Source organism: Orbicella faveolata, unplaced genomic scaffold (genome assembly GCF_042242905.1).
Source record: "Orbicella faveolata isolate gen_17 unplaced genomic scaffold, um_ofav_v1 contig_36, whole genome shotgun sequence".
In the NCBI taxonomy this organism is placed as follows: Eukaryota; Metazoa; Cnidaria; class Anthozoa; order Scleractinia; family Merulinidae; genus Orbicella; species Orbicella faveolata.
Window position 1 is genome coordinate 3,628,823 of NW_028301565.1, and position 16,555 is coordinate 3,645,377.

The 16,555-nt window shown below is 37.4% G+C and overlaps 2 protein-coding genes across 4 annotated transcripts; one reads left to right on the forward strand and one right to left on the reverse strand.

Annotated features, from left to right (window-relative positions):
• Positions 1 to 49: 49 nt before the first annotated feature.
• Positions 50 to 10,398, forward strand: LOC110042591 (kynurenine--oxoglutarate transaminase 3-like). Of its 2 annotated transcripts, XM_020747951.2 has the most exons (16): positions 50 to 286; positions 629 to 683; positions 2,100 to 2,167; positions 2,582 to 2,633; positions 2,919 to 3,017; positions 3,684 to 3,761; positions 4,076 to 4,147; positions 5,395 to 5,481; positions 5,586 to 5,702; positions 6,188 to 6,308; positions 6,576 to 6,652; positions 6,764 to 6,853; positions 7,524 to 7,710; positions 7,996 to 8,072; positions 8,303 to 8,389; positions 9,596 to 10,398. In XM_020747951.2, the coding sequence occupies exons 1-16, from the start codon at positions 234 to 236 to the stop codon at positions 9,659 to 9,661; spliced, it is 1,386 nt and encodes a 461-aa protein (XP_020603610.1). In that variant the 5' UTR covers positions 50 to 233; the 3' UTR covers positions 9,662 to 10,398. The 2 variants fall into 2 exon arrangements, with proteins under 2 accessions (XP_020603610.1, XP_020603611.1); XM_020747952.2 differs by lacking the exon at positions 629 to 683.
• On the reverse strand, positions 10,073 to 16,496 carry LOC110042590 (tubulin polyglutamylase TTLL11-like). Of its 2 annotated transcripts, XR_002295912.2 has the most exons (6): positions 15,603 to 16,496; positions 14,632 to 14,731; positions 13,179 to 14,070; positions 12,609 to 12,776; positions 11,606 to 12,111; positions 10,073 to 10,777 (listed from the first exon to the last, which is right to left on the reverse strand). XR_002295912.2 is itself a non-coding variant. In XM_020747950.2 (5 exons), the coding sequence occupies exons 1-5, from the start codon at positions 15,951 to 15,953 to the stop codon at positions 11,766 to 11,768; spliced, it is 1,857 nt and encodes a 618-aa protein (XP_020603609.2). In that variant the 5' UTR covers positions 15,954 to 16,496; the 3' UTR covers positions 10,073 to 11,765. The 2 variants fall into 2 exon arrangements, 1 of the variants encoding a protein (XP_020603609.2); XM_020747950.2 differs by having other exon boundaries at positions 10,073 to 12,111.
• Positions 16,497 to 16,555: the final 59 nt, after the last annotated feature.

The window sequence follows — 16,555 nt, forward strand, 5'->3', positions numbered from 1 at the left end:
CTTATGCAAGAGGGCTGGTAACCACCAAGCGTCCTCGTTTCCAGGCCTTATGTAAAATTGTCACGTAATTTGAACACAAAACCATGGAAGCAAAAATATAATATTTCAAAATCATGCAGGAACTTTATAGAAGAGTCATATGATCTGACCAGTACAGGATCGACAGACTTTTCAACTCAGCATGATCACTGGCATTCAAAGAGGAAGGCAGCTATTCAGGCAGCTTTTCATTAATGGAAGGTGTACAATATTGTGTCCAGTCAACGAATGGAGATATCAACAAAACGTACGTACACGTAAGGTTGCTGCTTGATTGTTCTTGATTGTTAATGTTTCTCTTTACAGATCGTTTATTTTTAGGTTCATTTGATAATCCATCGATTTGTTTACCGATACGTAATTGTAGTGAAAGATAGAACACATATATATGCAATTTAGAAATTCCGCCCGAGGGGAATGAAAACGATTACGTCAAGTTTGTTATTTATCGCTTTTTGAAAGTAAATGGACAAATGCTCGGCGATAGAGATAACCAAGCTCTTTAGATGCCCATAGTTCAAAGTACAGTGATAAATTTAAGGAAGATGAATTTGTCGCTTTCTGGCTAAAACTCGACATCACATGACAGACACACCTCTGACACACCTCCAACCGTGACAACAACATCAACAAAGAAAATTAAGGTGAGTGCATGGGGGGCAGACAGGTGCAGGCAAGAGAAATCGTTGTTCTAATATGCATTTTTAGACCTTTTAGCTCAATACAGAAGCACTGTGACAGTTATTTGAGATATGATTTAATGGCGGCAAATAATCAATCAAGGATGCTTGCCGCCCAACTTCTTTTCCATAGAAAAAGAAGACAATCGTTCTTGTGTATGTCCAACTATATGCCCACAAAATTGTTAATCTTGCAATTAATTAACATAAAGTGTTGAACTGAACGAGGGAGCATATCACATGTGACAAAATGCATGCTCGCTCCTGACTGAACATTCCCGGACGCCGAGAAGAATCTAGGCACCAGTTTTTTTCTTTAAGGCAGGCAAAGCATCCTGGGAGTTTCATTGCCGTCATTCGGTCATTCTACGAGGAAGAGTTGAGAAGAGGGGACACTAGTAATTACAAGGTTATTTATCACTTTTTGTTATTTTTCCCATTGCTGCGTAGTTCAGTTTTAATTTGGAAGCCATGAGTGATGTTTTTTTTGGCCTGAATATATGATTGAATTCCAAAGTTCGATCAGCTGATTTTCTCATGTCATGTGGCACTTTTGCGGTCCAGACAACTTTTCATAGCGCTGTCCTTTCTTGTCTGCAACGCTTCCAGAGTAAGAAGTTAGCCATAGTACGTTTCCCTGGTTTTTGATGCAACGTTTTTTTTTTAAATCGTAGATAAGAACTTTAAAACTAAGCTTAAGCTTGAGCAACTTGTTTATACGGAAATACATACACCTACCCGCGTGTTACTCGTTTACTTGGACATATGCATATCGTAAATCCTCGAATTAGTGCCCGGGGGCGCTTAATAGAGTTGGGGGAGGGGGGGGGGGGGCTTATTTAATTTTCCCAAATCGTGACCTGACATGATCATTTTTCTCAATACATCATCTGTGCATAAACAACAACATAAGCTGTTTATCAATCGACATAAAAAGCTGATCCTACACTTTAAAAGTTTAAATCGTGGTACCATTAGTACTTGTAATTTTTTTCCAAACTTTACTTGTTCACAAACTGAAACAATGCAGAAATCTTAAACACTACATGACGAAAACTTTTCTTGGAGGTCTTAGGTTCTATAGGTTTTTCAGTCACTTTTTTCAGTCCCTTTAGATGTTGAAGAAACTCAGTAATAAGGGTGAGTCTAAAGAATGATGTGGGCAACTGAAAAATTGTGGGAGAACTGGTGAATATCGGTCGAAGCTCTAAAATATATATCAGGTCCCTCAAAAGATTTACCTCAGTTAAAGAGTTAAGGCAGCCAGAAAGCATGTTAGGGCTTACTGGTGAATGTAAAAACTGTACTTGTCATTAATGAATTGGTCAAGGTGTATAGTAAACAGACTTTGAAGTAAATGACAATCTGCTCTTCTTGTAGAGAAAAATGAGTTCCAAAGACTTATATAAACCAGCAGATAGAATTATTGGACATGACAAGAATGTATGGTATGCTAATTATATCTATTTATTATTATTATTATTATTATTATTATTATTATTATTATTATTATTATTATTACTATTATTCACATTTTCACTTGACTCAGTAAGCTTTTTCATGTCTCTCTAGTCTCTCTTGTTCTCTCCAGTTCATGGTATATCCTTTGTTTATTAAGGGTGCATGATCAGGATCAGGATCAGTGATTCAAGTTCACTGAGATAGTGGTGCATCAGAAGAATGGATGAATCCACTCTGGTCGCAGTTGCAACGAGAGTGGATTCATCTGTTCCTTTGATGTTCCATGATCTGAGTGAACTTGGATCACAGATTTTGTAAATCACTCTATGATAATGGACTACATTGGGCTCCACTTTGCCAAGCATGCTGCAATAATAAGACATTGTTTTTGGTTCTTGTAGGGTCGAGTTTTCTGCTTTAGCGAGAAACTACAAAGCAGTGAATTTAGGCCAGGTGAGATAATGATATACCTGCCAGAATAATTATTTCAGTTTATACATGTCTGTTAATTTCCACTGCAAAAATACGAATTTCTTAATTGTACAATGTAGTACTTAAACATCTGGTTGTTCAAAGGATGAATAACACTGTACAGTGGATAGTGATATTGTACAGTAGTTTGTTTGCCAATACTTTTCCACTGGATAGTGATTTGTCTAGCATATTTAGAGTTATCTACCCTTTGGGAAACTGGCCCCTGGTATAAAGAAGACCCACATGTACTTGCTGTCTTTCTAGGGATTTCCAGATATTCATACCCCTCACTTTGTAAAAGAGGCTCTTGGGAAGGTGGTGGCCAGTACTGATGCTGCTGTTGATCAATACACAAGAAGTCAGGTGAGTGGAACAATCAATAAATCTTAGAATGGCAGTATTAAACGAGCGATTGTATATGTAGGATTCAATAAACTTTGTTTCAAATCAAAGGTAGCTCAGATAGTCTTGCAACTGAAAAAACCTGTTAGGTCCTTGGATTACCATCAAATTGGAATTTACAGGTAGATAGAATGATCTTATTTGAGAAGGAAATCTGTAGAACCTGGAGAAAAATTCTCACCAAAAAGCAACAAACATCTGATCTCGGATTCACACCTGAGCTACATTGGTGGGAGGCAAGCACTCTCCTTGCCACTCTATCCCTGCTTCAATAATGGTTTAAACTACACCAGTAGTGTTGAACTTTGAATTTGCAGGAGGGAAAATAGAACTTCTTAATTTCTTTAATTTTGGTGCTCATTCAAGCTATTAGATATACCCGTCCGTTAGTAGAGTGGCTTAGTCCAGTACTGCAGAAAAGAAACGTAATATCTATTTAATAGTTTGTTTATATTTATGAGCTAGAAGTGCTGTGTTGATAAAAATGAATGGTCTAGTTTTTCTTAATATTGAAAATTCAATGAACTTGAGGTGACGGTAAAATCAGATGAGGGCCTTGTAAACATGTACATGTTGTTCCATAAGTTTAATATAAAAATATTTAGTTGTAACTTCACCTATCAACAGGGTCATCCAAGATTAATTACTGCACTTGGAAAACTCTACACCATGTTGATGAAGAGAGAAATTGATCCATTATCTGAGGTTAGTGATATGCTAGATGGCGCAAAAAGAGGAAATCGAAGTTGTGTAAAATGGCAGTCTTGTAGACTACCTAAGAATGTAAAGACACTTTAAGATGTGGTATCCACCGTTCATTATTTTCAACATTGCATACCACAGTGCTTCAATAAACTAGTTCTCTAAAAAATAGACAGTAGTTTCAATGAGACAAAGATAGATTACCATTGATAGGGACTGGGAGACTTATCCATTTTAGCCCCAAGTTATGAATTTGAAAAGTATGTAATACCATGATGAAACTTGTTAATTTACTATAATCTTTATTTAACTTGCAGATTTTAGTAACAGGAGGAGCTTATGAATCTCTTTATTGTTCATTTCAAGGCTTGATTGATCCAGGGGATGAGGTACTGTAAGCTTTAAGAAAAGTTGAATTTTAAACACTGATGCTTTTTTTGTTGATAATATTGTTTACATTATAGTACCATATATGCAGGGCCCGAGTGTCAAGGTGGTTTCTTTTTTAGGTGGGAGATGATTGGACTGTGAAGAGGGGGGGAGGGGGGGTATGGGCGGTGGAAATGAGGGATGATGCTGTTTTTGTTATTAATATTAGTAATAGCGGAGCCCCGGCAGCCCAAAGGGCCGCCAAGCGGAGCCCCATACTGATATAAGAAAGAAGCGGAAACCCATGAGTTGATTTTCTCATGGTTATCATGGCTAGCGGTATTGCTCGCGGGCGTGTATGCACGACGGCAACGACGACGACGACGGAGTCGCGCAACATGGCGGCCATACTCCAAATAATAGGGTGACAGAGACATTCAGCCTTGGTTTACCGTCTACTTCTTTGATATTGGACATCCATGTTATGATCAATTGACACCTATCATAACAAGGTATCCGCTGTCCAGTATTACATGACCATATGGCAGGCTCAAGTTTACAGCTCATCGAGGTCACGTGTTTTTTTAAGCTGACCGCTGATCAATTGCTGGTTTTCGGTTGGATCGCGGGCTCATGTCATGTTAATTTGTTGAAAACAGGGCAGGATTGTTCGGAAGCCGGTTAATGCTAACCCAGGATTAAAAGTTAAGCGAATTATAACTTTTTCTTCTGTACAAATGTTGTTTGCTGCTTTGTTTTGTGTATATGGTGATTATTAAAACTCAAAACAGAAGGCCAAAAAATATACAGAAAACCTCACCGCAAATTTACAAAACTCAAATCAAAACTCTACCTTTTCCTGGATTAGCTTAATCGGGCTCTGAACAACCCGGCCCAGGAGCTACGCTTTTAGGCTGGCCTAAATCTATATATTACTTTCAAGACTGAGGGCTTTTAGGTTGCATAAATGTTTCCAAGAAGTAGACCTAGATAGCAGATGTTTTCAATATTGTCTGATGTTTTTGATATACAAGCCCACTTTATGGTGCATGTACTTGCCACATTGTTAATTCTATATTTACATGTACTATCCAAATGTGTACAATGAGTCATTTTTCTGAGACTGCAACTTTCTTCCAGGATTTTTTGTAGTTAGCTTATAATTATCAGCCTTTTCAGACCCACACCAATCTTTATTACTTTGCCTTGCAGTCTCACAATTAATTTCCTAGTTCTTTAAATGATAATATTGGTGATCAATTCACAGGTCATCCTTATTGAACCATATTTTGATTGCTATTTTCCCCAAATATCAGTTGCTGGTGGAATTCCCAAGTTTGTCCCTCTAAGACCTGTAAGTACATATACATGTAAATTGCGACTCTTTCTTTTAGAATTTAGTCATCAGTTCAGGTTCAAATATATTTTTTAATAGCTACATAATGCCATTGTTGACAGAAAGAAAATGCTACCTCAACAAAGGACTGGGTCTTGGACAAGGAGGAGCTGGAGTCAACATTTAGTGAAAAGACCAGAGCCATAGTAATCAACACTCCTCATAATCCTGTCGGCAAGGTAAAGATAAAATCTGATTAAGTTTGAAATTTGTGAGGCACAGTTGTCTAATGGTTAGACATACTCAGGCTCTAGATAGCTAGAATGGTGCAGGTTTCAAACCTTGGCCAAGGTCATTGTGATATGTTCTTTGGTAGCATGCTTTAATAATATTCTCACAGTGCCTGTCTCAACCCAGCTAAGCAGAAATGGGTAGCAGTGAATTGTTGGGACAACCTGACAGAATGCTGCGGCATAACCTAGCTGTGATGGACCAGCATTCCGTCCAGATAGAGTACAGGTGTAGCAATACCCATAGTTGCTTCATACTACAGAACTCAAAGTGGGGTGTCAAAAGCTATGAGCCAGATGGGCTAGAAAGACTAAGTTACCACATGTATACTAGCTCAAAAAGCTCAAATTTTTGATGTTTCTAAGGCATTATAAAAATACATCCCTTGTATCTATAAATAGTTAATGATTTGCTGAAACTGTCTGTCTTAAAGGTATTTAGTATGGATGAGCTGCAGTTGATTGCTGATCTGTGCAAGAAATACAATGTGATCTGTATCAGTGATGAAGTTTATGAGTGGCTTGTTTATGGTGGAGAGCACCACATCAGGATCGGTGAGTTTTTAAATACAATTTGGGGATGTGGTTCTTATTTGTTATGTCTAATTACACCACAGTAACCTGTCTTGGTCGAACCTTTAGAAGAAATAAAAAAATTTGACATAATTTTTTGAGATGGCAAAGGTTCAAGATAACCAAGCACGGATGGAAATGATTTATCAGTTTTAGAAATAGTGGGAAGTTTGACATATCAGAGAGGTTCAGCTGTAACTACACTGTATGAACTTGATAATAGCATCATTTTGTACCATTTTTTGATAGCAACTTTACCTGGCATGTGGGAAAGGACAATAACAATTGGTAGTGCAGGGAAAACATTTAGCATCACAGGCTGGAAGGTAAGTTACTGAATGATGTGCTATTCTTGTCAATTTACTGTTGTACTAATTTCGCATTAAGCAGAAAAATTATTTGCCAAATATTTTCAATTCTTCTTTTCTTTGTTTCAGCTTGGCTGGTCCATAGGTCCTAAAGAATTAATAAAAAATCTCCAGACAGTGCAGTCACAAGTGACTTACACCCTACCTACCCCAACACAGGTAACACTTACATCCTGCCTCCCCAACACAGGTACAGAATAGTTGTCTAGTCGAGTGGTTAGTGAGGGATGCAAAGCACATTGTCCTGTACTTTGTAAAAAGCTCTGGATTAAAACTATACACTGTACATCAACCATCAATGGTAGCTTATTTATAAAACTGTGTGGTGCCTTGAAGGGAAAACATGTGAATGGTTAATTAAACTCAATTTCAAGTTGAAACCATGGATCAACTCTGTACTTTTCTGCAGAGCTGTTCCTTTAATGGAAGTAATATTTGATCACAGTTGCTAAATAGAAGTTGGTAGGTCAGTTGGTTTCTCATTTGGTAACCTGCATAGCAGATGCTCAAGTGCAGTGTAATAATAGGGTCCAAGCACATGTGCATATTCTCGCTCTCTTGCACTGCTCCAACTCAATCTCTATTTGAATTATAGACTTAGTAGGCTCCTCAGTAACAGTTGGTAAAGTACTGCTGTGATATTGAGGGCCACAAGTTTCTCAGTGGTATGCACTATTTAGCATAGCCCTCTTGAAATAAAGTTTGTATGGGTTTGAATCCCATTCAAGCTTACTGATTTGTCTGGCTTAAGTTTCACAACGGCTACTGATTCCACTTTTTAAACTAGTAAATAATTGGTTATATTAATTCTTTTAATTTATGTTTCAAGGAAGCCCTTGCTCAAGCCTTTGAACATGAAATTCCATTAATTGGAACAGAAAAGTCATATTTCCAAGAACTTAGCCTGATGTTGGAGAAAAAACGTGACATAATGGCCAAGCTTCTAACTGATGTTGGCTTCAAGCCCATTATTCCTCAAGGAGGCTATTTTATGATGGCTGACACATCAGATATAGGTTAATAACCATTTAGGTTTTTTTGTAATTTAATGCAGAATCAATAATATTAGATGGTATTTACATATATGTGTGTGCTTTTGTAGCATCAAAGCTTAGTTGCATATTAAAGGTGGTGTGACCAGTTAGGGGGAGGGGGTTTGACAGCAAAACTATTATTACCTGACTAAATTATAGTGATTATAGTGAGGTGATATTGATGAGTCATGAAAATAAACTTAAATTTTGTTTGAACAGCTTGATCTCAATCTCTTCAATGATTAACATACAGCTTGCACTTTGTAGATGTGAATTTTGATGAATATGACAAAAGTGATGATCCCCATGACTACAAGTTTGTGCGATGGTTAACAAAAGAAAAGGTAGGAAAAGACAACTTAAAGGTGCAGTGTCGTGGGCCATGTGTCTTGATGTTGCAAACATATTCCATTTGTAACTGGTCGGTACAGTTACATGGTGAAACACTACTGTACAATGTAGTAGTGAAATTGTTCAGCTGTTTAATATGCAACTGGCAATGAAATTCAACCATCCTTGACTTAAATGTTTGTCTTTAATACATGTAGCTGATTTTTCAATGTTTTTTTCTTAGGGAATTTGTGCTATTCCTCCATCTGCATTTTATTCACCTCAACATAAACATTTTGGAGCCAAGTACATTAGGTTTTGCTTTATCAAGGTCAGTATACATACAGATTACGAGTCTCAACTTTATTGCCATGTAACGCTTAATTAATACCTCTTAAGTGCTTAAATGAATATGGATGCCAATCACGTCTTTTTTTCTCTGCATTTGTTTGTGTTACAGGCAAACTTAATGTCTTATTTTTCACCTGTGAACAGAGCAAGAACTAAACATTTTAAAATTAATGTGTACTCAGATCCACGCATGATTAGTTACATGTAGACCTGGGCTGGGTTGTTTGAAAGCCGGTTAATGCTAACCCAGGGTTAAAAGTTAACCGAAGTATTCATTTTTGTTGTGTAAAAATGTTTTTCACTGCTTATGTTTTGTGTACTTTGAAATTACGCAAGCTCAAAACTGAAGGACAAACAATATATAATATACAGAAAACCTCATCGAAAAGTTACAAAACTGAAATCAAAATTCTCGCTAATCCTGGGTTAGCTTAATCTGGCTTTGAACAACCTGGCCCTGATATTTTGGCAAAAAGCAACAAATCTGAAAATGTGGAGTATGTAATGAGTGAACCATACATGTACAGCTACCTGTATGCAAAGGTCTATTCATTCTCTTTCTCCAAGTTTGTTGTAAAAACTATACTGAAGAGTGCGATTAAGATCAAAATCATCTCCTCAATTGTCAGTCATAGTTTTGAACTTCCAATTATAATTCATTTTGTCATCATATCCAATATCGTTTTTTGACTTTTCTAAAAGTAATCTTTAATGTGGTATTTTCTTCCTGTTTTCATTTCTTGCTTTGTGAATTAGTTTAGTCTTAATTATTATTTGTTTCCTTCATTCCTTCCTTTCTTTATTTGTAAATACAGTAAGCAGCAGCCAACTCGAAAGCTTTGCTACTTTGGCTGTTGCACACTGACTCAAATTGAACATATAGTTATATAATCTCTATCATTATGTTTTCTATAGTTTCTTTTTTGTCTTACCTTTCTTTTGTACCTGAACAGTGTGAATAAAGATTGTTGTTGTTGTTGTTGTTGTTGTTAAGATACATGTAGAAGTATTAATTAAACCTCTAATTCTGACCTAAAACCAAACAAGACAGGAAGGTGCTACTAGGTCTTCCTCACTGTGCATTGTGTGTACATGTGCATGCAATCTAGTTCTAATTTTCTAAAAGAATCAGTATTAATTGAAATTAATTTTTAACAAATTTTTTTTTGGAATTTTTGAATTCCAGGAGGACAGCACATTAGAAAATGGTGCAAAAAAGCTGAAGGAATGGAAAGATGAACTAGGAAAATGAGCACAAATTAATGACAGGTGTAGGTTAATTACAACAATTCAACCCTGGTAATTACGATTAATAAATGTAACAAATGCTTTACTTCTGACAGGCAGTGATACTGTCTAATAGACCAGGGAAATTTCTAATGTTCAGTGATAACTGTGGTTCTTGGTATGTAGTAAAAGAATCTAGGAAACTATTTTTTAGCAAATAAGGATATTTTGTACAACACCAGAAATACTGCACACTGTACAGTACATGTGTAACCAAAATGTATTCAGTGTGAATTTAAAGAGCCATTGTTTTATTTAAATAGTGAATCCAATTGCAATAAGAAAATTTGGATTTGAAAGTAAACAAAACTCAGTAAAGTACAGTAAAGAACACCAAAGTGCACTTGAATGTCTTTGCTATTGAAGGTCGAGGAGCTTAGGTTAAGGAAATTTATTATAATCAAGTTGACCTACTACAAATGGTTTCCTTGTGGGTATGAAATGCCTTGCTTATTGGACTTCTGCTTTTGATAATCTTATGGTGTTTTAGGAATTACATGTATGTACACTTTCAGGTTATTTTTTACAGGTAAATAACATTCAGAAACACATTGGCCTAACTCGTACACTAGTCTATTCAGGGGCCAGACTAATTGTTCATGTGGTAAGGTATCCATGTGACTGGGTTAAATGTAAATGCAAATCTAGCTTGTAAAGAGGATCTGGTGGAACTGGCAATAAAAGACATATTAAGTATTGAAATTATAGTTGAATTTGTGTGAATTCAGTGAACTGATTTGCTAACTACTTTACTCAAAATAGTTGATGACAAAGTTTGTAAAAACTTGATTCTACAGTAGATAATTTTTTTTTACTTGATTCTTAAGATGACTACAAGTCTTTATTCAGTGGCAAGCCAATAGGGTCTTTCTGTATTGAATACAGTATTTTCCAGACTGTCTGTGTCAGAGTAAGAGTTGGCAAGATAAAAAAAAAAAAACTCCCTTATATAAGAGTGAGATTACATACAGAATGGCAACGTTCACAGGTGATTTTGTGTTGTGGATGACACCTGGAAGTTGAATGATCCCATCTTTGGTCTTTACTATTGACTTTTTGGTGAAACATCCAGCTGAAAACACTAAAAATAAATGCCAGAAATAAGGCCATCAGTGTCTGGATTACCTTCCTAGGCTCAAAAACATATTAACTTACGTATTAGTTCCCATGTGAGTTATGATGGATAGTGGGAACTGACAACTGGAATTTCAATGATCTCTGGAGTCTGCATTTTTTCCCTAAGTTCGAAACAATATTTCTATTTATTACTTAGCAGAATGTAATAAATTACAATTTTTAATTTTCTTTGAAATACATTTTACATGTGCAATATACCACTTTACAATAATTATTATAAAGTACATTTAAATTGCTATTCATCATAAATTATTCCTTATTTAATACATCATTTTATCTACATGCTACATGTACAATTATATGAATTCATTTTGCATTTACATGTGACATTAAGATTTTAGTGTGAATGTTTCCAAAACCCTGATGAAAACATCAGTTGAGAGAGTTCAAGAGAACTCTTTACTGGAACTCTTAATTTGTGCAACCCTCTGCTTTAGGGTGGTGGTCGAGTCACATTAAAACTTTGCCCTAGAATTAAGGGGTTAAGCCTAAGGATCATCTTGTTCACAATCAAAGTCGCCCAATGGACCTTTTCGGAGATACAGTGGCCATTTTGAATTCTAGTGTAACAGTTTTAAGTAGCTATTATGGGATGCTTAGGGGGCAAATACATAGTTTACTAATTTATCCTTGAGCATGAGCATCCCGTACATACATGTAGTAGTTATTTCAAACAATAGAATTCAAAATGGCTGCCATATTGCCGAAAAGGTCCATTTCTTTTTCAGGGCTATGAAAGTCTCTGAGGTCACAGAAAAGATTTCAGTCTTACCATCTTGAAAAGTATCAGATTTACCATTCAAGGCCCTGATCCAGTGCATGCATTCTCTGTAACTGCTTAATATTTAGTTGTGATAGTAGAACTGAAGGTAGTCCAGCTGATCGAGTGGTGCTTCTTGCAATAATAATTATTATGTTCTCGTGTTTGTTATTTATAAACTAAAAGCACTTGTAGCTAGAGGAAGGTGGAAGCAACTCAGCAGTTTTTGATCGCTCAGCTTGGAGGGAGGTTCAGCCATTCTTCTACGTGTTGATGCATTTGCTGCTTTTCCTAAGTGTTGCTCACAGTGATTCAAAACATTTAATAATATTTGCACAGGCTCCTTGCGCATTGTCAGTGCAAATTTCTTATGTCCTACTGCAATGAGTGATTCACAGAAGCCATTGAAGTTGAGAGATGCACGACCAGACTCGCTGCCTGGATGGCGGCGACTCATGTTAATAAACATGATATCAAATGCAGCCAGAGAGAAGCCAAAGTCTGTCAGGTGGCACCGCCTAAAGCAAGAAAAATTATATGTCTGATGAATATCTGTTAGATCTACCAATGGTTAGTTAGATGTGAGAACTATAGTACCTGAGCTGCTGGTTAGTGCAAATAGGTGCGGGGTTGGTTCCTGGCCTGGTTTATTGAGTCTACATGTATTTGTAGTTAAGCAACATTACTGTCGCAGTGAGTTTTCCATCTAAAGCAGCATGTACACAGGTTCTGGGAGCTGAAAATGCAGGGTGGAGGGGAGGGAGGAGAGCTCTAGGGGGTTGCGGTAACATGATAGACTGCCATCCCATCCAGGATGAGTAACAGTACTGACTGGATTTAGTTACTTACCGGTAATTCTGACTTGGACTTAATTGCATGGTGCGTAAACCAGAACAATAATTTGGCTTAAAAAAGGTTTCATAGGCCTTTCCTTTTCATAACTGTCAATTTTGTAAGGGTAAGTACAAGGTAATGTAATGGTTTAATACATGCAGTACAATTTATGGTACTGTACCTTGCCATCAATCTGAAAGAAGTGGGTCCCATCTTGTTGGACACACGGACACCTACAAAGTGTTTGAAGAGTGCAAGACACCTTTCCACAACTCTCAGGTGATCTAACTGGGAATCCAGTTTAGGATAAATCTGACACAGGCAACCTGACACATCTGGCAAACTATCCCTGAGAAAAAAATGTTTACCTTCTTTAATGTACACACAAATTGGTACCAGACTGCATACTCCAGAGGCCCATGCATGAACTTTCTTAATTATTTCTTTTTTACCCTGGAGACCCAACTAAAGTATAAAATCCAAGCTAAACCAGAGGGAAATTGGGAAAAAGTATAGCCATTAGTGCAAAAGTGGGAACTGTTTGTGATTCATCCACAGAAACAATGTTCTCAGCTTGAGGTACTAGTCCACAGTTTTGTGTTGGCTGAAGTGTCAAAAACAATTCTCAGTCCAGATGGATCTTGATAGACTGATGTCATTCAGCATTTCAGCCATGTTGAGTTACATATGTAATTGCACTGAATTTCACATAGATGCATTTAATCTTATGCCAACCACAAATGGTACTCACATTTTCTTGTGTTGCCATGTAAGCGACAAGGCATCTTTCACAATTGGAAGTTTGATATCCAGATCTGTAGTGCTTACAAAGTACTCGACTTTACCAGGAGCAACCTCTTCCTCATAGTCAATCCTTAAACTTGGAGCAGAGTTCACCTCAAGTAGGACAGGTTTAAGGTCCTTATCCAACAGGATGTCAAAACCTAAGATTTGAAACGATCTGAGATCTTGCTTCAATGCAGCACTGGCAATCTGATTTTGAAGTTTGAGAACAGGTACCAGTGCAATTATTGTCTTGCAAGCAACCTTGTCTATTTCAGCCCACAAAAGTGGAATGTTACACCCTTGTTTCTCCAGTTGTTTGAAGACGGCACTTAACTTGCGCTTGCTACCCTTGTCGTCGGCATCACTTTGCACATACCCTGCGCTATGTTTGTTGAGAGAATAGTTTGTCAAGTGCATGTAAGTCTTGAAGATGTTTTTAGATGTGGGCAGCTGGTAGTGTTCGGTGCAAAAACGTGCCATACCCTCACGGCAGATGAACACTTCTAAAGGCTCTAAGCTCTTCAGTATAACATAAATCCGAAGATCAAATTTAAACTTTTCTAGAAGAAATGGCTCTGCGATATATTCCTGGACAACACATGGTTTCACAAGGGCAGTACTAAGATGTACATCAAGAACATTTTGCATCAAAAATATTCCATCTCCCTGTGATCCTCCATCAGGCTTTACAATGAGAGTGGGTGGTTTCTTTGCTTTAGACATGTACCCAGTAAGTTCTCCATATTCCTCTGGTAATATCCAGGTCTTGGGATAAAAGGTAAATTCATGAGGAAAAAGGAATTGTAGCCTGTTGATGTGTCTTGTTAGTTCTACTTTGTGGGCAGCCTCTGACATACCTATGGAAAATAAACATTCCTCTTGAACCCAGAATTGCCATGGCCAAGCATCAAACTTGCAGTAAAAGGTGCATTCCTTTGGGCTGATCTGGATCTGGATCAGTGATCCAAGATCACTCAGATCATAGAACATCAATGGAACTGATGAATCCACTCTGGTCCCATATTCATCAGCTCCATTGACGATCCTGATCCAGGTCATGCAAAGTGAGATCTGGGTACATATTCAATAAAAATTTCCAACAATTAATTATGATAACAAAGTTCTAATATTTTCAGCTGTTGTGGTTTGCTTTGGCAGCTGTTACATTCACTGAGCTCAGTAAATGCCTAGTTCAAGAATTAAATAGTCAGAATATTTTGCACACAGGAAGTATAAACTTAAGATAGCCTGCCATACATAGAATTGAGGAGAGATTGCAAGACCAAAGGGCATCTGCATAGTAGGCTAGTTTAAAGGGGACTTACAAAACACTAGTGATACGCATTTTAATATAATTTAAAAAAATAGTTCAAATTTAAACAGTCACTTAAATATTGACATTCAATAATAGATCTTACCAAAAAATTTACTAAGCTGTCCAGTTTCTGGAAACTCGGGCATCTCAAAGTGTCCGCCAAGCCAGTAAAAGTCACACCCAGTCCGACGACCCAAGGGACACTTCAATTTAAAAAAAATTATACAGATGCGCATAAAGAAGATATAATTGAGAAATAATAAAGTTGTTTTCTTATTGCGCATGCAACTTATCCTCTCCAGCTCTTTAGCCCGATCGCTATCTCGCAATCGAAGTAACATTACACTGTTTTACACTATAGGCTTATATCGCTCAAAGACATTTATTTAAAACAAGACAATATAAAAGCTATAAAAGAATACTTAGATTTAAAATGTTTTGGATTGTAAGAGCAGAGCTGACCGCATGCTGTGCTTTTGTTCCCAAGACGAGACGAGACCATCTAAATGATTATTTACTCGGTGAGAGTTGTACTTTTTGCAAAAAAATGTACACTTTCTGTTGTATAATATAGACTTATTTTCCTGGCTTGATTCACCATTATATTTGACGTGAGGATAAGCTTCCAGCAGCCGAAACTATTTTGGATTGCGTGATTAAAAATTAAAGGTCTCGCTGCTCAGAATTTAAGATTAACCAATTTTCTTCACATTAACACCCAGCCCGTTCAAAATATAATTTTCGAATATAAATATTCCACAATAACAAGATCATATTTGGATGGCCTCTCCATTTGGTTACAGTGTATCTGTCAACATAACAAAAGTTAAGTAATTACTTGAAATCAAATGCGACAGCGATCAAGTTTATGCACATAATAGTGTTTCATCCTTGATCGAACGTTCCAAATTAGAACGACTGTTACCAAGGTTAATTCGAAATAAAATACCCCTTGTATTAAAATTCGTTTTGAACCATCAATTTTCTTTTTTCTGCATAGATCTACAGTTCATCAGGGTAAAAAAGACTTTTTCATGTGCAATCTACTTTAAGCAAACGTAAACAGAAACAAACCTCGCGCCAGCCCAACTCTCTTACAGCGAGTCGCACCACATCGCAACTGCCTCTTGCTCGCGAAGTGTCCACAGATGGACCCCGAACCAGTTTCCTTTTTCTGTCCTTTCCTTTGCTTCTCTTCACCTCCATTTTAGTGAGCTCAGACACCAGCTTTCTTCCTTTCTTCCTGTCCTTCGTGCCGCTCTCAGAATGAGTGATCGTGGCCTTAGCAACGCCATCGTTGTCGCTTTCATTTTGCGACTTTTTCCCGGGAATCGACGTAACCACGCGAGGTAGTTTACGGGAAATAAGTGGTTGTATCTGGTCAATGGAAACGGTTTTGTCCGATTCAGGTTCGTCGGATTTCATGGCTAGCAAGAAAGTTATCGGACGAAAACATGTGGTCTCGAACGGAACGCTGCAAGACGCGCTGCCCCTGTACTGTTGGTGCAATTTTGGTGCTTCTCGCGGGCTCAAAGAGGCACTGCGGATTTACCACAAAATAGAACTCATTCCTCCTGTTCCAACAGGCCCACGTCCAAGATGGCGTCCTCAGTGCGCTGCAGACTGCGGCAGGCTTGAAACTTTGAGAAAATCTCTAAAAGTTAATGTTTTGCACTTTCCATTTATGCTCTTAAAGATGTGGACAGCAAATAGATTTTCCCGCAACCGCGTTGTCGCTGGGTATATTTTTGTTATTTCTTTGGGCATAAATTTCTTTCCGCTGCTCACCGCGTTTCGCGTTGCGAATAGAATCCTCCAACTTGCACATTATAGAAATAACAGTGTTCGTTACCATAAAACAGTCTCTTCATCCCGCCGCAGCTATCGGACGCAAGATAACAGGGACATGGGGCATTTCCGGCGTGCGTGTCCAGATGAAAACAACTTCAGTCAGGGAGGTCATACCGCGCTGTATTCAGCATGTATCAAATGACAATTATTAATTTTAGTGTAAACTGAGTATGATT

Excerpts from the sequence above, each read along its gene's own strand:
- LOC110042590 (XM_020747950.2), bottom strand. The coding sequence starts at position 15,953 with ATGAAATCCGACGAACCTGAATCGGACAAAACCGTTTCCATTGACCAG. Across the intron at positions 12,777-13,178 it reads ACATGGCAACACAAGAAAAT|GGATAGTTTGCCAGATGTGT; the intron begins GTGAGTACCATT and ends TTTTTTTCTCAG. Across the intron at positions 12,112-12,608 it reads TCTTTCAGATTGATGGCAAG|GCGGTGCCACCTGACAGACT; the intron begins GTACAGTACCAT and ends TTCTTGCTTTAG.
- LOC110042591 (XM_020747951.2), top strand. The coding sequence starts at position 234 with ATGGAAGGTGTACAATATTGTGTCCAGTCAACGAATGGAGATATCAAC. Across the intron at positions 684-2,099 it reads CATCAACAAAGAAAATTAAG|AGAAAAATGAGTTCCAAAGA; the intron begins GTGAGTGCATGG and ends CTCTTCTTGTAG. Across the intron at positions 3,762-4,075 it reads AAATTGATCCATTATCTGAG|ATTTTAGTAACAGGAGGAGC; the intron begins GTTAGTGATATG and ends TTTAACTTGCAG.